The sequence below is a fragment of the Acomys minous genome (assembly GCF_964271855.1).
Source record: "Acomys minous genome assembly, chromosome: 15".
NCBI lineage: Eukaryota > Metazoa > Chordata > Mammalia > Rodentia > Muridae > Acomys > Acomys minous.
In genome coordinates, this window is record NC_140497.1 from 12,888,767 (window position 1) to 12,910,308 (window position 21,542).

Genomic DNA, 21,542 nt, shown 5'->3' on the forward strand with positions numbered 1-21,542 from the left:
CAGGAAATGGGGAGCAGATTCCATAGAGAAGTGGACAGATGGCCCCACACTGGCCAACAGGCAGTACAGCTGTCCTAAAGGTTCTTCTTTTCCCAGAGAGTCTTTGGAGGACTCTCAGGGCAGTAGGACTGGGCATCAAGCTGCAGTCTGCTGAACTCTTAAGCATTACCACATTAGTTCCAAGGGAAGCATTCCAAAAAAAAAAAAAAAGCAAAAGAGAGTCCATAAAAGATATTAGAATCTCTGGATTCACAGAACTTCCGAGCACCAGTGAGGATGTGAGTTCACGAAAGCAACCACAACCCCTTGTTACCTCTTCTGACTTTGTAAGGCTTGGGGACCTCTTCTTATTTTACTGTTGTTAAACTAGCACCTTGAAGTGGCTTGCAAGGGGGATAAATTCTGGATCACACATCCATGTCAATGTGCCTGTTAAGTCCGTGGATGGTTGTTGAGAATTAGAGACTCAAGGCCTCCAGCTCCCTCTGCATCCCACCATGCTTGGTTCAGGATCCAGGTACAGACGACACGAGTGGGTGTATGACCAAGGATCCTGTACACTAGCACCAGATCCCTCCTGCTGTACCTCTCTCTGTGTGTCGAGACACAATCTTACTATGTAAGTGACTTTAATCATCACATTTTCCAACAGCTAAGCACAAACTGAGAAGATCTGAGCAGCGTATGGATTTTGGAGTGTGTGTGTGTGCGTGTGCGTGTGCGTGTGTGTGTGCGTGTGTGTGTGTGTAAGCCAGGCCACATATATCAAATCCAGCTTCGCCAGATGTGTACGGATACTTTCAGGCAATGAGTATATCTGGGTGAGACTTCCTGCTTTGCTTCCTGTTTAGTATAAACTTGTGTCTGTGAAGCAGGCACACACCTAAGGCTTCATGGGCAAATACATGATCTTGGCCTTTTCGTCCAAGCCTTAACATTTAGAATAAGGACGTAGGTTACTTTGCAGAGTTAGGGCATTGTGACAATGGCAACATGAAGATAACCATCGTGTTTTCTACCTCCCACGTTGAAAATGGCTTTGAGAGTGGGTCTAATCTAAATGAGGCAGAGCTATGAGATGGGAGATTAGAATGGTTACAGCAGCATTGACCTTTCTTACATATTCATCAGAAGCCTTAATGTGTGATAGCCTTAATAGCCCTACAAACTAGAACCAGGGATTTCTTCATAGCATTCTGGTACTTGGTTCTCAGAGTCTTGCTTGGAGACTGCAACCAAGCACACACACACAGACACACACACACACACACAGGGAACTTGCTGCCAGGATTTATTTATATATAAAGGAGGAAGACTCAAGGACACAGCATGGGACAAAGAGCAGTATCCTTCAGGATCTCAAGTCACAGGACGAACCTATTTATTCTTGTTCTCAGTGCTCAGCGGCAACAGAGCCGGAAGATGTAGCCACGGTAACTGCAGGCCCCGTAGAGGCGTTCTAGAAACCCACAGCTCCCTGTTCTGCAGTAGCAGGTCAAGCCTGACTTCACATCTGGGGAGACAAAGATCACGTGAGACACTCAGCGCCTGGGTCAGCAGGATAGAAGAGATCCTTACCAAGATCTGTGCTGGGTGAAGCGGATTCCCCACATTCATCGCTGCTGACAGCAGCATGAGCAATCACAATCAATATGAATAATAAATAATGGCATCCCCATTTGTCTTCATTTTGTTTGTCTTCAATTTTTTTTTTTGTGCGCTCAGGCAATCACACATTTTAAACACATCGCCAGCTTCTAAACTATAATAAACACAATAGAAATATCCTCCCTATAACCAAGTCTAGCCATTTAAATCTAGAAAAGAAATAGTCACTAAGTCTCTTGTATGTATTAAACCCAGTGATATTCATGAATGTATCTTGTACCAAAAATCTTTGCAGGAAGAGATTGACTATTTGGCTCTTGCTCTTAAATGAAAAAAAAAAATAATAGTAAAGGTGTAATAGTCACCTAGGTGGCCAGTGTCAGAGCTTGTCCCCACCCCTCCTCTCTACTCCACATCTCCAGCATGCTGTCCTCCCTCACCTGCATCTTGCAGAGCAGTGGTTTTATCCCCTCCAAAGGATATGGCCACATCCTGGTCCTCGTCTCCCACATGCACTTGGTCTGGAGCCTCCTCACCTCTCGCTAGGAGAGGTTCTGCCTGGGTCTGGAGGACCAGCAGGAGAAGGGCGGTGAGGAGAGCGAGTGTCCTCATGGCTGTGGGTTTCCTAGGGGATGAAAAAAAATTAGGAGCAAAGTGTCTGGGGGGGGCGGTTGTAAAGAGAAAGACCCAAGCCAGGCTCAGCAGCAGTTAGGGAAGGGCTGCATGGATACAGAGGGAGATTTGTCCTCAAGGTCCTCGTGATGTTCTCATCCTCACAGCTTCCCTCGGGACTTGCCTTGGCCTGTGTGGCTGGTGACAGGATGAGAGGGACTCTGCTATTCTTTCCTGTCACCACTTGGATTTTATACTTACCGCTTGAATGAATGTTCACTTTTTAGTTTAGTTTAGTTTTGTTTTGTTTTGTTGTTTTCTCGAGACAGCACCTCTCTGTGTAGCCCTGGCTGTCCTGGACTGACTTTGTAGACCAGGCTGGCCTCGAACTCACAGAGATCTGCCTGCCTCTACCTCTCCAAGTGCTGGGATTACAGGCGTGCACCACCCCCACCCCCAGCTGAGTGTTTACTTTTTAATGGGAAGAGGAGGAGGAGGAAGAGGAGGAGGAGGAGGAGGAGGAGGAGGAGGAGGAGGAGAAGCACTTTCATGCATTAAGTGCAAGGAATCAATGCCTCTAAATCTCTAAAGATGGATTCTGATGCTATCTGAAGTTGCTGACTCTGGGTCAGACCTGGATCCTGATGATGTAGAGAGTCCATGCTTGTTAGGGTTGTTTCTATTACATCACATTTGATAACCACCTTGATCTTATTAAACTATGGAAGAAATGAGCATTGGTCTAAAAAAAGAGGAATGTTTATTCTTTTCACTCATACAAATATGATTGACAATAAAGTCAGTAATCACTAAAGCATAAAAGCCAATGATTTGATGCACAATCAGATCTTTATCTCGAATAAAATGAAAAAAAGACCCGGATATAAGACTTTAAAGCATAAAACTACTAGAAGAAAAATTCAGAGCTGGGTCTGGACAGTGAGTTCTTCCATGGCACCAAAGGTTCTGGGAATAAAGATGGGCAAGTGGGATTGCACTGGACTTTACAACTTCTACATAGGAGAGAAAATAAGCATCAGAGTGAAATGCCAAACTAGCACATGGTGGGAAAGGTGGGCAAAGCATACATCTAATAAGCACCTGATCTCCAAAATATATAGGCAACGTGTGTAACTCAATAGCCAAAACCAAACTGTACCAAGAGATATTCCTTAAAATGTAAAGACATTTCACAGATTATATTACTGTCCCTACTGGAATGACAAGTAAGATATCTGTGTTTTGAAAGGGGTGGGGGATGTGAGTGTCCCCTTTACCACTCACTACTGTCCTTAGCAGCTACCAGAGGCTCACACAGAAGAGCCCGAAAAACTGTGTCTGATTATGTGGGCTCCTCCAGAGAAGCCTCGCCTTTAGGCAGTCAGTTGCAGCTGGGCCTCAATGACACATCCATACTTTGAAAGTTAAGGGACTTCCGTTACTTACAGATCCTTGGTGCTGCACGGAACGCAGAGCAGGAGAGAACACGCCTCTGTCCAGATCTCAGGATACAGCAGCAGCTGAAACATTGTGGAACAGACTTCCCCTATTTAATGTCCTAACTTTTTTTTGTGGTTAATTTCTATTGGATACCTCAAACACCTGTGGTGCAAGGACAGTTGGGCAATTTGGAAAAGCTGGGGGCAAAGTAGGGCTTCCCAGAAGGTCTTCTTATCTGTCTCATCCAGGACTAGACAACACTTATTTGCCCAGTACTGCTCACACCTTGGAGCCTGTGCTGCAAAGCCCAGACTCTGGGGCTGAACCACTAATGTCAGAAAGTATGAACGTGTGCACAGGAAACCTGTGGCTTACAAATCATGGCTTATGTTTTGAGAAAGTGACTAGAATAAATATTCAATGAGCATGTAGAGAAGGATTTGAAAACTACTTCTCAGAGAGTCTCCCCAGGACCAAGGATACAACCATTAGGACTAGTTAAGCCTTTCGGCAGAGTAGGAATACTGCACTACGTCAAGATTATACATTAGTTCTGCTGTGCAGCTGTACAGGTTCAAATGGACTCTCCCATGTGACTGAAGTGTACATATCAAATCATTATCTGGAAGGACCAGCTGCAACCTTTCTTGGTCACTAAATAAGGCTAAAGAGTTATCTAAAGCCAAGTGGGCAAAACATTTATGACATTGTTTCTTGAGACACAATGTCTTCTGTATGTCCCACAGGCTGGACAGATGGCAAAGAGATTGGCACTAGCTGTTCTTACCAAGTGATGTGTGCTCAGAGGTGTCATGCCTAAACCAATATTAGTCATATACAAGGACTTTGTGAGCCCCAGCATGACCAGAACGAACATTGCCTGCTGGAGACACATCTGCTTTCCACCATACAGCCCCCTAAAAGGGAAAAGAATGGTTTAAGGTGACCTCAAATCCTTTGGCACTTGCTATCAGAATGCAGGCTTGTGCCCACTCATCCTGAGCTTATACTTGGTAATTTCTTAACCTTTAGCAGAATCTCACATGTCACCATGTTGTGTTTTGTCTCCAAGACTTGAAATATTAATATTTTCACTTTCTCCTTACTGGATGATGCTGTGGTCTGAATCAGGTCTTGCTAAAATTAATTGTGTGGAAATCTTACTCCCAAAAGTCATAACATTCACAAGTGGGGTCTTCTGGCAGGGGACCCTTTTACCAGGTAGAAACACCCCCTGAAAGTATCCTTTATAAGCCAGGAAATGGGCCATTACCACAAAGTAAATCTTTTGACACTTTCATCTTAGACTTCATTACCTCCAGAACTGCTGTATATAACACAATTATTATATGACCTGATATATGGCATTGCATTATACCAGTCAAAATGGACTAAGGCAGAGACCCACATTGGAACCCATCTGCCATATTTTGAGTAACCCCAAGTCTTACTGGGGAGACCACGGGGGAAGAACTGAGGCCTCTTATAGTGGTAAACCAGAAATATTTATAGCCAGGTTTCTTAGGGGGAAAAAGTATTGATTTATAACGTTTATAAATATCCACCATCAAAACCCACTCAGCTTCAGATGAGGACAGCTGTTTGATGATCCCCCTCTTGAACCAGAATGGATGGCTGTACTCCACATATCTGGTCTCAACCCTCAGCCCTGCTGAGCTCCCTCCTGACACCAGCCCCGACTTGCCCAGTAAACTGTCCAAATGCTAGAGAACCACTCATCATTCTGCCCACAGTGCTGACCAATGTCCAAGTGGTAAATACGAGTTAGAACACATATGTGTGTGTGATGATTTCTTACGTAGCAGTAGGAGCACAGAACATGCTCATGGACACAGTAGGAGAACCTGTGATGTGTGGATTATTTTGTCTGCCAGCTTTTGCTTTGTCAATGTATCCCAAAAGTGGGAGTTCATCTTTTCACTTAATTTCTCAAGAATAACACAGAACACGTCATAGGTAAGTGGCGTAAAGTCCTGTGCTCTTTAGGATGTTTCAGTGAACAACTTTTTATTCATTTTTTATCTAAATTTCTGCAATTGGGATCCAGGGATAGTGTGCAACCCAACTATGGTTCAGGTCTCTGTCCCTGGGGGGAGATTTAGTGGTGGGGAGGAGGGCATGTATAGCCTTGATAATTGCTAAAACATGAGAAAAACTAGCAAGTGTTTTGTTTTATTTTGTTTTGTTCTCTCTAGGATTTTGAACCACAAAGACTCCATAGATCTGTCCTTTGTTCCCTCTGCCATCATGAGAGCCATCAGAAAAGGAAAGAAAGGAAGGCCAGAGGACCACTTTTATTCCTTGAACCAACCAATCTTTCTTGTCATGATTCCTTCTTAGAGTTCGTAAGGATTTGAGTGCAAATGCTAAGCCCAAGGTGGTTCCTGGACCTTGAATCCAAGGCCTCCAATTAATACACATGGGAAACGTGATCAATCCTAATGCAGAACATCTGACAGAAAAGAGCTAGTTATAAGTGTTCTTGGTAGAGTCTGGGCTTCAGAGTTCCCAGATGACTAAGCAGCACAATGTTACTTAGGGTCATGATCAAAGACCCAAAGTCACCCACACCAGAGAGCTGGAAGGCAGTGGCATAGAGGTTGCAAGCCAGGAGTTTTAGATTGATACCCAAATGAGGGTGGATGGCAAGTGGATGGCCATGTGGTCATTGGCTAGAGGGCTGAAGACAGTGAGGACAGGGTCACTGTCACCTACTTGGTCAAAGTATTAAGAGGTTGGGAAGGTGACCATCTGGGCCACATCAGACTGGAGAACCTTTTCCTCTAACCTGCAGCTTTCTGAAGTGATCTGTGGACTTTCGAGTGGCGAAGGAAAGATGCAAAAGCACAGGAAAAAAATATGTTTTCTTAATCCCTTATATTCTGTTTCTGGTTGTAGAAAGAATTCAGAAAGCAAAACTTTCAAATGGAAATGAACTCTTTATGCTGGAGAGGTATCTAGGTGTACTGTAGCTCTGTTCACTGTACATTATTGCCAAGAGATGGCCTCAACTTCCATGTCCCTCAGTGGATGAGTGGATGAAGAGAATGTGGCATACACAGACACTGTGTGTGTGTGTGTGTGTGTGTGTGTGTGTGTGTGTGTGTTTGCATGTGTACATAGTGGAACACTATTCAACCATGAAAAGATGGAATTTGTAATAACTGAGAGTATCCTGGAGGACACTTTCTGTGTAATACCCAGATACACAAAGAGAAGGGCAATGTGTTCTCACACATCCAGGATAAAAAGAAATATAATGGAAGCTGAGGATAGAATACTTGCTCCTGGAGACTGGCAAGGTCAAGGGATGCTGAGGAGAGATTGGTCAATGGGTACAGAATGACACTTACGTAGGAGCAGTGGGTTCTGGTGAACTCTTACACAATGACATGACTGTAAATAATAACGGATTATGTATTTCAAAACAGCTAGGGCAGTAGAATTTTAGTGTTTGACCAGAAAGAAATTATAAATATCTGGTGTGACAGATGAGTCAATTCCCCAAATTAATCATTTCAATGTGCACATGTGTGACCTTAAATGTTCACCATTGCAACACATCAATCAGTTTTAAAACAATGAGCTCTTGGCATTTTACAAGAAAAATTCACTGCAAACTTCGAAAGTAGGAAGGAAGAGTACATGAGATTATTGCATCCAGGGTCAAGAATTTGCAAGAGGGAGAGGTGTCGGAATAAAGTCTCTGGAGACAAAGACAACAGACACCTTTTAGCTCTGTGAGCTAATGGAGAAATCCTGGAGAGCGTTAGCAGGGAGGTTGATCAACATGATTGTGCCATGTGCTTGCTGGTTAACACTTACTGGAGTTACACTAACCGTCCCTGGAAACAGAGAACCTAGGTCCTTAGATCATTGTATTCCAAAAGGCTGACCCTACATTTGATTTAATTGTTACATTTATTTGCCCAGGTCACAGGTGGCTTATGTAAGACAGAAATGTCTTGTGGGACTTTGGTCACCGAAGGGATTAAGGTATTAAGAGGTTGGGAAGGTGAAAGTCCAAGCCCATTAGTCCAGAGAGGCTTTTCCTCTCTAACCTGAAAGTTTCTGAAACGATCTTTAGGGCTTTGAGTGGCAAGAGAAAGTTGCAAAAGCACAGAAAAAAAAATGTTTTCTTAATCCTTTATATTCTGTTTCTGGATGTAGAGTTCAGGAAAAAAAACTGCAGTATGGTAACTACACATTATGTCTTCAATGTACTAACCAATATCCTGTCATATTTGATGCTATAGGAGTTGGACTGGCTAGAGCTGAACTTTCTCTACCAGTTCAGCCAGTGAAGTTGGTATTTGTCATAGCTCAACACAGGTTCTTACAGCAACTACCAAGTGAGATGCTTCCAGCCTGGGTCCATCCTTATTGAGTGCCCACAAGAACATCTGCTGTGAACCCACACTATCTGTACTACTGTATAGAAAATACATGTTGTCATCTACGAGTGCCAGTGCTACAGATAGTGTGCACACCATGGTATAGGATGCCCTGCTTTTCCTCCTACTCATTCTGTCTCTGCACTATCTTTTTTTCTAATATTGGTAAAAGTTGTCTCTATGGATCAAAAAACAACCCAGGGCTTAGAAGGCAGAGGCATGATCCTGACCTGTTCATTGAAACTTCAAACCTTTTTAAGGATATAGCAGCTCTCTGAAAAATCAAAATATTAGACTTCTATAAACCTGGAGGCCAAAGTAGTATTTTTTTCTTAGTACATAGGCTATGTCTTTGAGAGAGAGTTGAATGTACATGAAGGCAGAGTCAAAATTCAAGAGGCTCACCAGCACTCTGAACTTTCCTTACACTTTGTGCCTGAACCCTGGGATCATCCTTAAAACTGATAGTATTTGGAGCCAGTATTTTGTAAGTAAAAATTAAACTATTTATTCCCTTGCAAATTTTTCCTTGAAGGTTCTAATACTTGTGACCTAGAAATCTAACATCAAAAGAGTACAAACACACAGGGATCCTCTTGCAAGCAATTTATTGAAGATAAAGAAGAAATGCAAGGGTAGTGGTAATAAGAGGGCGCTCGTGGGCTACACAGTATACGATCATCTTCTTGTGTCAGTCTCCATGCTCGGCGGCAGCAGAATATGTAGTTTCTGTTCCCCGTGGTGCAGATCCCAGTGATGCGTTCCAGTACTTTGCAGGATTTTGGTCTACAATAGCACTTAAAGACTTTTCATGAGGCTGGAGACACACAAAGAAAATCAGACATTAAATTTCAAGGTTGGAGCGTGGGACAGTATACAATCTCACGAAGACGTGTGATACAGCATCAGTGTGTTGTGTTGGCAACATTACAGCCATCAGCATGGCCAACTCAACAAATAACATACTTAAGGAGTTTGGTAAAGCCCTTGAGACCCATTCTGACGTGTCTTTAGTGTTTATGCTCCTTTTCTCACCATACACACACTTGAGTGCACTCTTACACTGATTTGAAGATCCTTTAGGCAAAGAAAATTTTCTCCTTAAACCTAAGACTAGTCATTGAGTTCTATTGGAAACAACTCAGCATATTGTTCTATATCCTGATGAAATTCCCAGGTGTATTTTTGCAGCAAAAATATTATGAGAAAGAAATTCAACTAGACAGTTCACTCTCACTGTTACTGCTATGGATAAGGAATAAAATGAAGTAAAATAGAATTACCAAGGGAGCCAGATTGGTCTGGACAGGCTTCCGTGGCATGCCTTCAGCCCTCTCTCAGGAGTCTCCAAGCCAGCATCACACCGGGCACCACCACTCACCTGCATCTCGGAGAGCAAGCCCTTCCGGGTCTCCAAAGGAGATGGACACATCCTGGTCCTCTTCCCCTGGCTGCTCCTCAATGCTCGTCTCCTCATTTGCTTCCAGGAGAGGATCAGCCTGGGCCTGGAAGGCCAGCAGGGCAAGGGCAGAGAGGAGGACAAGCGTCTTCATGGCTGGAGTCAGCTGGAGGAGTGGTGAGCAGGAGCTCGATGTGTGGGCAGTGAGCAGGCAGCCTGCTTTTACAGGGCTGTCATGAGAAGGTGCAGAGACAGGCCCCACGGTTAGAGAAGCCACTCTTTGATGGGGACGGGGAGAGACAGATGCCCTCGAGATCCCTTTGATGTTCCTCTGTCCTCACAGCTTCCACCATGACGTTGGTCTGTGTGTTCAGCGACAGCTCTCCCTTCCAGCGGATAATGATGAAGGGGCCCTGCTGTCTTCTCCTGCTTCCCATCTGCTTGAATATTTACCTTTCACTGGTTGGGAAAGAAAAGAGGCAGGCATGTCCTAAGTTACTAAGTTCATGGAACAAGGGGGTTTTGTGTTCTAACGCTGGAGCCTGCTGTGCTCAGAAAGTGAGGAACCTGGACCCAACCCAGATGCCTGTGGATTGGACAGTCGGTTCTTTGTGTGATTCGGGGGGGGGGGGATTGTCACCCTCATGGAGGAAGACTCTGTGAATCCCCTACATTGGGGCACTTATGGAGAAAGTGAGTTGGCCTTATCATGAGTCCAGTGAATTGAGTTCAAGAGGAGACGAGGACAGAGTTGGTCTGAGTGAAGCTACAGCCAGTGTGCTGAGGGTGCCAGAGTGACTGAACACATCTCAAGTGTGTGTTCCCAGTGCCTCTTCCCAGGTGATGTGCACTTCTTATGTCAGAGACTGTGCCATTTTTTTAACTTTTGGAAAATATGGGTTTACCTACAAGAAACAACATCCAGAATGCAGAGAGGGTTATATTCTGCTTCCCAATCCCAAGAAATGCCACATGTTTATATATGAACACTGTTCTGTCCATGTTTCATCCCTTTTCCCTTACTATGTATACACCAAAAGGTAGAGGACATTGTATTTTCAACCAGTGCATGGAGTCCCAGTGTTGTAAGTGCTAGCTCATGTTTACATGTTGATAAATACTGTTCAATTGTTAAAATGTTTTATTTACAGCTGTATACAATAGCTAGCAAAGTAGTAAGAATACTATTTTACATACTATTTAAACATACACACACAACTACATATATATATATATATGCTATTGCCTAATGGGACATACCCTCTTAAATACATTTGTATACCTAAATTTATGAGTCAAAAAGCACACCTTATATTTCAGACAAATCCCTGATCTTCACAGTGCTAGCCTCAGTAGCATTTACTAAAATTTGCATACTCAAAAAACTCAATTGAGTCATTTATAGTGTTGTGTTTTCACTTTCCGTTCTTCTTGCCAGTTTTCGCTGCAGAATTGGTCATTGAAGTCCCAGCGTATCCCGAGAATGCCTTTTTAAAGTAAGGCAATCAAGTTTTGATTTGTACCATCAATTTCATTTCCTCATTGTTTTATGTTCTCTCCTTCGTTTCTTCCCAAACCCTGGCAGCATCAGCCATCTCACTTGAGGAAAGATGCCTGCTCATGTGGACATCAGAGAAGACAGAGGCCAGAGTCCCCTCTCTGTGAAGTCACATGCAGTCACCTCCATGCTTCTGGGATTGTTGAGTCTTTTGGGGGAAAGATCTTTACCTTATGGGTTAGAGTCTGCAGGAGTTTTATGGTCTTTGTGCAGGTTGATACACATACTATGATGCTTTCCCCACACTTTCTAGTCCCAATCTGATAGGTAAAAAATTGATATTTCTGTATCATACTAGTTTACATTTTCATCATGAATTGATGGCAGATGTGCACATGCCTAAGTAGTGTATGCACTTGTATTTGGTCACATGCTCCCTTGAGGAAGTGGTTGGCACATTTGTTTTACTCTGTTTAAGAAAAAGATTTACTTATTTTTATTTTATAAGTGCCTTGATGTATATATGTGTGAGCCCATTGCCTATCAAGACCAGAATAGGAGTCAAATCTCCCAGAACTGAAATTACAGAATGCTATGCATGCTGTCACCAAGTTAGGTCCTCTGCAAGAGCACCAAGTTCTGTGTAACCACCGAGCCAGGCCTTCTGCTCCACAATATCTCTAACTAACCTTCAGCTGCTGCTCATAAATTCTGTAAGTTTTCTCTTTGTGTCATTTGTTACAAATCTCCTTAAAGATTATCAGCTTTCTTTGTCGTTTCCTGTTTGCTGTACCAAACATTCTTTAATAATGCTTCTGAGTTCTTTTTCCCTTTCAACTTAAATTTGTAAAAACTCAAATTTGTGTGTTTTAGTGATTTAGTGGCATTAGCAAAATCCCTACCACATCCTGTGTTTGAAACTGAGCTGTCTTTCTTGTGCAGTGCCCCAATTGAGGAAGCTGCACCTTCGCTTGGACAGTGCTTGGGATTTTTTTTCTCTTAAAGCAAAGATATTTTCTTTTTTTAAAATTAATTTATTCATATTACATCTCAGTTGTTAGCCCCTCCCTTGTATCCTCCCATTCCTCCCTCCCTCCCGCTTCCCCCCCTACTCCCCTCCCCTATGTCTGTGACTAAGGGGGACCTCCTCCCCGTGCATATGCTCATAGGGTATTGAGTCTCTTCTTGGTGACCTATTATCCTTCCTCTGAGTGCCACCAGGCCTCCCCATCCAAGGGACATGGCCCAATATGGGGCACCAGAGTTTGTGTGAAAGTCAGATCTCCTTCACTTAACGGTGGAGAATGTCCTGTCCATCGGCTAGACTAGGTAGGGATTTAAAGTTTACTGCCTGTATTATCCTTGGCTGGTGCCTTAGTTTGAGTGGGACCCCTGGGCCCAAATCTGTGGTACAACTGAGTTTTTTTTTCTTTTTTGAATTTTTATTAATTTATTCATATTACATCTCAATTATTAGCCCATCCCTTGTATCCTCCCATTTCTCCCTCCCTCCTGCTTCCCCCCCTACTCCCTTCCCCTATGTCTGTGACTGAGGGGGACCTCCTCCCCCTGTATATGCTCACAGGGTATCGAGTTTCTTCTTGGTGACCTATTATCCTTCCTCTGAGTGCCACCAGGCCTCCCCACCCAAGGGACATGGTCCAATATGGGGCACCAGAGTTTGTGTGAAAGTCAGATCTCCTTCTCCACTTAACGGTGGAGAATGTCCTGTCTATCGGCTAGACTGGGTAGGGGTTCAAAGTTTACTGCCTATATTTTCCTTGGCTGGTGCCATAGTTTGAGGAGGACCCCAGGGCCCATATCCACCTGTAGTTTTCCAGGACCCTCTGGATCCTTCTATTTCCTCATTCTCCCAGGCTTCTCACACCTAAAGTCTCACTATGATGTCCTCCCCTCTGACCCACTTTCCTGTAGGTAAAGTTTTTCATGGGGACATACCCCCTTGGACTAGTGTCTCGATATAAGTGAGTATATACCATTTGTCTCTTTTTGCTTCTGGGTGAACTCACTCATTATGATAATTTCTAGATCAATCCATGTGTCCACAAATTTTGGGAATTCTTTGTTTTTAATAGCTGAGTAGTATTCCATAGTGTAAATGTACCACAGTTTCTTAGTCCATTCTACTGAGGGACACTTAGGCTGTTTCCATGTTCTGGCTATTATGTATAAAGCTGCTATGAACATGGTTGAGCATATGTCACTGTTGGGTGGTAGGGCATTTTTGGGTATATTCCAAGGAGTGGGATAGCTGGGTCTTGAGGAAGCCCTATTCCCATCTTTCTGAGAAAGCGCCAGATAGCTTTCCAAAGTGGCTGTACTAGTTTGCATTCCCACCAGCAATGAAGGAGTGTTCCTCTCTCCGCACATCCTTGCCAACATGTGGTGTCATTTGAGTTTTTGATCTTAGCCATTCTGATGAGTGTAAGATGGAATCTCAGTGTCCTTTTGATTTACATTTCTCTGATGACTAACGAGGATGAGCATTTCTTTAAGTGTTTCTCCGTCATTTGATATTCCTCTGTTGAGAATTCTCTGTTTAGTTCTGAGCCCCATTTCTCTATTGGGTTATTTGGTTTGGTGGTGTTTAATTTCTTGAGTTCTTTATATATTTTCAATATTAGACCTTTGTCAGATGAAGGGTTGGTGAAGATCTTTTCCCAGTCTGTAGGCTGTCGCTTGTTCTCTTGACAATGTCACCTGCCTTACAGAAGCTTCTCAGACTCATGAGGTTCCATTTATTAATTGTTGACGTTAAGGCCTGGGCTGTTGGTGTTCTGTTCAGGAAGTTGTCTCCTGTGCCTATGTGTTCCAGACTCTTCCCCACTTTTTCCTCTAACTGGATTAATGTCTCTGGTTTTAGGTTGAGGTCTTTAATCCACTTGGACTTGAGTTTGTGCATAGTGACAAACAAGGGTCTAATTGCATTTTTCTACATGTAGACATCCAGTTAGACCAGCACCATTAGTTGAAGATGCTGTCGCTTTTCCATTGAATGGATTTGGCTTCTTTGTCAAAAATCAAGTGACCAAATGTGTGTGGATTCATCTCTGGGTCTTCAGTTCGATTCCATTGATCTACTAGCCTATTGCTGTGCCAGTACCATGCTGTTTTTATTACTGTTAGTGCTTGGGATCTTTAATGGTCCAACATAGGATAGCACATGTGAATGCCCAACAAGCAGTTAGGAAATAAGGCTGTGAATGGAGCTGGTGGGTCAGAGACATTGAAGTGATGTTGGAGACATGAAGGAACGCTTTGTAGTTCCCTGCTGTTTCTCCTTGTACTAAGTCTTGGCCAAACATCATCACATATTCAAACATCTCCTCTAAAAAGTGGAAGTTAACCTCCCATGGACCCTGAAACCTCAGACCTTACACTTGAACCACTTGTGCACATGGGAGGCTGTTCCTCCTTTTTCCTCAGGCACTCAGACTCTGCTGACCCAGGTCAGATGGCTCAGATCCTTCAGGACTTGTTTCTTTTTATGGTATCCTATACCACATCCTGGACCCCAAGGTGAGTGGGCTGATCACCCCTGCACTCACTTGGTGCCACAAGAAAGTGTGAAATACTCAACGGAACTCACAGTTCCCCTTAGTCAAGCCTATATCTTTAGCAATGATCATACATGTGAGTGATGACTCGCCATAACTGGCAACAGCTTTTTCTTCAGTTCTTTCTAGAGAGTGTATGCTATTTACTGGTGGTTTTCCATCAAATACCAGAGGAGGAAATTTGCAGAGATAGACCCAAAGAGAAGCCATGGAGAGACCATCTGTTAACATATGTCTTTCAACCTTCACCCACTGTCAGGTTCTAAGCAATAAAACAATCATTTCAATAAATGACAGAAGTTAGCTCTAGAATGCAGAAGTTAAGATGGAAGATAGGGTGGTGGTGAGGTGCAAGGGATTTGGCCATGGCCCTCTTGCCAAATCTTTAGTGTTTCTGAGTAGGGCAATTAACCTCTTCAAAGTTCCTTTGCAAACCCACAAAACATTGGTCAATAAAAGCAGCTACTTTATTGGACTGTTGTGAAAACTTCTTATCGGAATAGATAAAAAAAAAGATCTTAGCAACCAATAAATATAAGCTTCATGTTTTATATACTTTGAAACTGTTACATGAGTTATCTTGAGTTTTAAATTATCATGATTTATATGACATCACATAAAGCTACCCTAACTCTACAATAAATGGAAATTAGCATTCTCACTATACATAAGAAGTTGTCAGGTTCAATAGCATTTAAATATTTTATGTAACAGATAATTCCTAATAGTTTTTAAATTAACCGGGAAACATATTTTCTAGTTTCAAATACCTTGACAACTTTATGGCATTAATAATCTCGTGTTAAAGAGAGACCACAGGAAACACACAGTTTTCCAAGTTAGAGTAAAAGAGGCTATGTGTAAGTAGAGAAGGGTGAGGCATCAAGTCTCACTTGAGGATTAATGAGACATAGGTGAGCTTAGAGGTGATGATGTGTATTCTGAATATCAGTGGTAGAAGAAGAAAAACAGGAAAAGTCTATCCGAGTGATGTGCAGATATGTCTGACCAGAAGACTGTAATGTTAGGACAGTTGATGGAAAGTGCGTTGTAACTGCTTCATACTGGTCTGAGGGATTTCCTCAGATCCTGCAGACAGACCTTGTTTTAAAAACGAGTTGGGAAGTTGGGAAGTGGTAGTGCATGCCTTTATTCCCAGTACTTGGAAGGCAGGCGGATCTCTGTGAAATCGAGGCTAGCCTGATCTAAGAAGCAAGTTCCTGGATAGCCAGGGTTACACACAGAGAAAACAAAACAAACAAAAACAAAAACAAAAAGAAGAAGAAAAAGAAGAGAAAGAAGAAGATGAAGTGAAGAAGAAGGAGAAAGAAAGAAAGAAAGAAGAGAACAAAAAAAGAAAATAAAGAAAGAAACCAGTGAAGCCTAGTGGAATTTTAGTTATGAAGTCAATACAGGTCTTCAGTTCCTGCCCCAGTTTACACACCTTTCCCTGTGTTTACTTACACTCTACAAGGAGTCCAGAGTCACAGTGAGAAGCCATTAGATGAGCCTGTCACAGAACATGAGCTAGGAGGCATGTGTTGTCCACTTGAAATATCTGTGATCCATGGGATTATTTTTAGAAAGATCTTGGGAATCCATAGGCTGCTCCCTGAAATTTCTTCAGAGGTTCATTGTAGTGATGCGTGATGGCATCTGACCCTATTAGTGGGTCATGTTAACAATGCCATGTTGATGGAGAAGATGTGATTTCAACAGGGATATGTCTTCTGAGCATCACAACCCACAGCAACTCTCAATTAGTTTATAAACTCAGTTCCTCAATGTCTGTCCAAGGCAAAATGAAACTGTTTGAGACTCTTTGGGTTTAGGTCAACCTGTGCATCTTTTCTGTGAGACAAAATCATACTTTTTATAACTAAGCCTGAGGGAGTCTCTTTTGAGAAGGTTATCATTTTATTAAGATTTTTTTTTACATTTATTTACTTACTGTCTGTGGGGTGAGAACTCACGTGGAGATCAGAGTTAAGCTAACTGCAGTCTGTTTGTTCCTCCTTCTGCTATGTGGCTCCTGAAAGTTGAACTTAGGCGATCAAGTGTGGTGGTAACATCTCTCCCACTAAGCCATCTTCTTGTTCTTCATCTGTCACATTTCAATTATCAACTGTCTTTCTCTGTGCACAATTCGTTTTCTTGACATTTTATCTCTTAAGCAGCCTTTCTCTCTTGTTTTCACTCCAATTCTCACTATGTGAATTCACTGCTATTCCTTTCTGAGATGCCTTATCATTCCCTCTGAATGAGATTGTTTCAGAAGACTGTATAAGCCTGTCATATGAGAGATGCCTTTGTGATGTGTCCAGTGCAAAAGTAAGAGAATAGAAGCATCTAGTGGGAACAGCAGCATAATTTGAGCTGCTGCTTCTTCTTCTCCTCCTCCTCCTCCTCCTCCTCCTTCTTCTTCTTCTTCTTCTTTTTCTTCTTCTTCTCCTCCTCCTCCTCCTCTTCCTCCTCCTCCTTCTTTGTTCACTTGTATCAAGAATCTGTTCTCTTTGCAATCGCTACAAACTGGAGTCAGAGTTTTGTTTGGTCAAGACTCTTGGCTAAATCTCACAGCATCATGGGTAAATGACATATGATTTATGGGTCTCAAAGTAAGCAGTTATTTAATTTTTCTTCATTCTTGGTGCACAGGATGAACAGCATGTATCATCCTTTATAGGTGCAAAAGACTCAGATTCAGGCAGGTAAAATGGAAGACTACTCCCACAACGACAGGACAAGTCCTGCTTAGGCTTGGATATGCAGAGAAAGCATGAGGCACTGATCAAAGAAATCACCAACCAGTGGTATAAAACCTTGGAAAGACACTTGAGGTATCGAGTATGTTTGTCATATTGGCTTCATATTGGTCATGAGCATGATCAACTATCACATGTGTACTATATATGGGTACAGTGGAACATATATGGCTTTGCATGTACTACAGGGGTACTGCAGTAACACACTCAGCATTTGGTCTTCTAAATATGTATTCAAAGTTATTGTTGCTTTTAAGCTATATAGTATGTATATTTATATGTATTTTTACACATGCATCCATATAATGATAGACATTGATGTCTCCTATGTATTAAAGAAGTTCAAAAATGACTAAATTCTACCAATGGGAAGATCTCAACATTTAAAAATAAACTCAGAGATAGCATATACCATGAACAATTTTTAAAAATGATTTATTGACTTTACACACCAGCCATAGCCCCCTCCCACCTCTCCTCTCGCTCCCTCCCTCCTTCCCTGTTTCCCCTATCTCCTACTCCTCAGAGAAGGGGAGCCCCCACCCACCCCAGCATATCAAGTTGCATCAGAACTGAGCACATTCTCTTCCCCTGTGGCCTGGAGAGAGAGGCCTGCCAGGGGAGAGTGCTTGAAAAGCAGACAACAGAGTCCATGTCAGAGTCAGCCCTCATTCCCCTTACTAGGGGACCCATATGAGGACCAAGCTGCTGATCGATTACATCTGTGTAGGGGGCCTAGGTCCAGCCCATGAACGGTCCTTGGTTGGAGCATCGGTCTCCTTGGGCTTTATTAGTTGGCTCTGTTGGTCTTCTTGTGGTTTCTGTCCCCTCTGAGTCCTTCCATCCTTCCCTCAACTCTTTCACAAGAATCCCTGAGCTCCACCCAATGTTTCACTGTGGGTCTCTATTATTTTACCATGAATAATTTAATGCAAGAGAAAACTTTGAATGAACTCCTGAGATGTGTTCAGTCAGTCTGGCACCCTCAGCACACCGGCTGTAGCTTCACTCAGACCAACTCTGTCCTCGTCTCCTCTTGAACTCAATTCACTGGACGCATGATAAGGCCAACTCACTTTCTCCATAAGTGCCCCAATGTAGGGGATTCACAGAGTCTTCCTCCATGAGGGTGACAATTCCCCCCGAATCACACAAAGAACCGACTGTCCAATCCACAGGCATCTGGGTTGGGTCCAGGTTCCTCACTTTCTGAGCACAGCAGGCTCCAGCGTTAGAACACAAAACCCCCTTGTTCCATGAACTTAGTAACTTAGGACATGCCTGCCTCTTTTCTTTCCCGACCAGTGAAAGGTAAATATTCAAGCAGATGGGAAGCAGGAGAAGACAGCAGGGCCCCTTCATCATTATCCGCTGGAAGGGAGAGCTGTCGCTGAACACACAGACCAACGTCATGGTGGAAGCTGTGAGGACAGAAGAACATCAAAGGGATCTCGAGGGCATCTGTCTCTCCCCGTCCCCATCAAAGAGTGGCTCCTCTAACCGTGGGGCCTGTCTCTGCACCTTCTCATGACAGCCCTATAAAAGCAGGCTGCCTGCTCACTGCCCACACATTGAGCTCCTGCTCACCACTCCTCCAGCTGACTCCAGCCATGAAGACGCTTGTCCTCCTCTCTGCCCTTGCCCTGCTGGCCTTCCAGGCCCAGGCTGATCCTCTCCCAGAAGCAAATGAGGAGACGAGCATTGAGGAGCAGCCAGGGGAAGAGGACCAGGATGTGTCCATCTCCTTTGGAGACCCGGAAGGGCTTGCTCTCCGAGATGCAGGTGAGTGGTGGTGCCCGGTGTGATGCTGGCTTGGAGACTCCTGAGAGAGGGCTGAAGGCATGCCATGGAAGCCTGTCCAGAGCAGTCTAGTTCAGGAAGTTGTTCCTTTGGATCCCCTAGGATCTTGACTGTCATATTCATATTCATAGAAGCAACAGTGAGAGTCCAAAAGGTGTAATTTATTGGCTCTCGGTTAAGTTTCTTAATCTAAAAATTTATCTGTGGATTAGTTTTAAAAGATAGAACATTGATTAGTATTCTTTATATCTGGTTAGTAACATTACTATAGGAAGGAAAATCTGCTTTGCTTAAAAGACTAGATCTAGGCCAGGCCATGGTGGTGCACATGTTTAATCCCAGCACTTGTGGAGGCAGAGGTAGGTGTATCTCTGTGAGTTTGAGGCCATGTGGGTCTACAAATATGAGTCAAGGATAGCCGTGGCTGTTACACAGAAAAGCGTTGTCTCAAAAAAGCAAAAAAAAAACATATATATGTATATATATATGTATATATATATGAGATATAATATATGTATATATATATGAGATATAATATATATGTGTATGTATGTATGTATTGGAACCTGTTGCCAATGTATGAATGTGTTGGGGTTACGAAAGCATAAAAAATGTGAAGGATTATGAAATGGATGTTGAGTCCTGTGTATGAGCAATCCTTGTTAAAGATCTTATTTCCAAGTGTTCAGAGTTGATCGTGGCTGTGTCATGACCAATACAGCAGACCTACTCTGCACCCTGTGCATCTTCATAGGATCGTATACTATCATGTATTGCTGGTCTCCTTACTTAATGCCCAATGCTCTTTCCGCATCCCTAGCCTCAAGAAGGAAGGGGACATGCTACTGCAAAAGAACCTGTGCAAGTTTTGAGCGTCCCACTGGGGTCTGCATAAAATTTCCAAGACACTACATATGCTGCCATGGAGCTCAGAACACAGAGACATCATGACCATGTGCTCAGAGACGTCGCAATCTATCATTACCCTTTAACTTAGCCTCAATAGTTTTTCCTTATCCAATAAATTCCTTGCAGAGAAAAAAAAATCTGATTTTATGTTTCTTTGATGCTTCCTATGCAGCTCAGTTGAGACTCCTCTGAAACAAGTATATTATGGTTTGCTATTGTTTTTCAATTAAATGTTTAAGCTATCTATATGCCTGCAGGTGGTTTGCAGGAGGAAACCTTATGCCCTTCTGGTAGGTTGCAAATTAGTGTATCTGCTGCTGGGATTGGCAATTCATCCTGAAAAGACTAAAAGTGGAACAACCATATGACTTAGCTATCCTTTTTTCTGGCTATAAACTGTAGAGGAGCTTTAATCCTGCAACATGGCTACTCTGGCAAGAAATCACATCCAAAGACCTTCTAGGTCTATGTGATCTGCCTGAAATGCAGGCACACCACACGCCTCTAATCCTTCTGACTGGTGTATAGAAATTTTATGTTTCTTTGATGCTTCCTATGCAGCTCAGTTGAGACTCCTCTGAACCATGTAGCTGACTCTTCAGTGAATCATAAAACAAGTCTTGGTCACATTTTAGCAGTCCAGTCCTAACAAGGACCAGCAGGAGGTTACTTACAAGGTGACAAGACACCGCAATGACTCTGCTCTAGATACTTCTCTTGTCTGTCAACTCTACTGTCCTTTTGATTAGACTTACCCTAAAAAATGTGTCTCACAGTTTCATGATCCATTTTTCAGCTGAAGGACTTCAGGTTGTTTGCGTTTTCTAGCTGTTCTGGACAAAGGGACATGAACATGAGTGAGCAAGGGTCTGTGGTGTAGGATGCTGAGTCTTTTGGGCATGTGCCAAGGAGTGGTACAACTGTGCCATGGAGATTTACTTAGAGTCTTCTGAGAATTCTCTGCACTGACTTCCATGGTTCCTGCACCAGCTTGCCATCCCACCAACAGTCAATTGAGGGCTCTCCTTTCCCCACACACTCACCCACATTTGTTGTCAGTTGTTTTCTTGATCTTAACTGGGCTTAAATGAAACCTTTGTGCAATTTTAGTTTGCATTTCTCTGTTAAGAGTGTTGAACAGAAATCTATTTTATACTTCTTGGCTATTTTTTAAATTAATAATTTATTTATTATATATACAGTGCTCTGCCTGCAGGCCAGAAGAGCGCATCAAATCACATTATAGATGGTTGTGAGTCACCAAGTGGTTGCTGGGAATGGACCTCTGGAGAGCAATCAGTGCTCTTAACCTCTGAGCCATCTCTCCAGGCCCTTCTTGGCTATTTTTATTAGTTCTTTGAGGTTTCCAACAACCTGTCAACCTATTTGAAAATACTCATCACTCCCTATACTCCTCACAGATCCACCCCTCTTATACCCACTCAAGTTTTTTTTTCTTTTAAGGAAAACTCATCTAGACCAAATTTTACTGGCAATATGTTTTTAGGGTTTTCCACTAGA

The 21,542-nt window shown here is 42.9% G+C and overlaps 2 protein-coding genes across 2 annotated transcripts; both read right to left on the reverse strand.

Annotated features, from left to right (window-relative positions):
• Positions 1-1,278: 1,278 nt before the first annotated feature.
• Positions 1,279-3,749, reverse strand: LOC311585049 (neutrophil antibiotic peptide NP-2-like; the record flags this gene model as incomplete). Its single annotated transcript, XM_084759818.1, has 3 exons — positions 1,279-1,513; positions 2,049-2,233; positions 3,667-3,749. 3 exons carry the CDS (start codon positions 3,747-3,749, stop codon positions 1,401-1,403), a joined length of 381 nt encoding a protein of 126 aa, XP_084615944.1. The 3' UTR covers positions 1,279-1,400.
• A 4,927-nt stretch (positions 3,750-8,676) lies between these two features.
• LOC311584280 (alpha-defensin 20-like) lies at positions 8,677-9,711 on the reverse strand. Its single transcript, XM_084758444.1, has 2 exons — positions 9,457-9,711; positions 8,677-8,892 (listed from the first exon to the last, which is right to left on the reverse strand). Exons 1-2 carry the CDS (start codon positions 9,626-9,628, stop codon positions 8,885-8,887), a joined length of 180 nt encoding a protein of 59 aa, XP_084614570.1. The 5' UTR covers positions 9,629-9,711; the 3' UTR covers positions 8,677-8,884.
• Between the last annotated feature and the right edge of the window lie 11,831 nt (positions 9,712-21,542).

What these genes read in the sequence shown, in the direction of transcription:
- LOC311584280 (XM_084758444.1), bottom strand. Translation starts at nt 9,628, where the DNA reads ATGAAGACGCTTGTCCTCCTCTCTGCCCTTGCCCTGCTGGCCTTCCAG.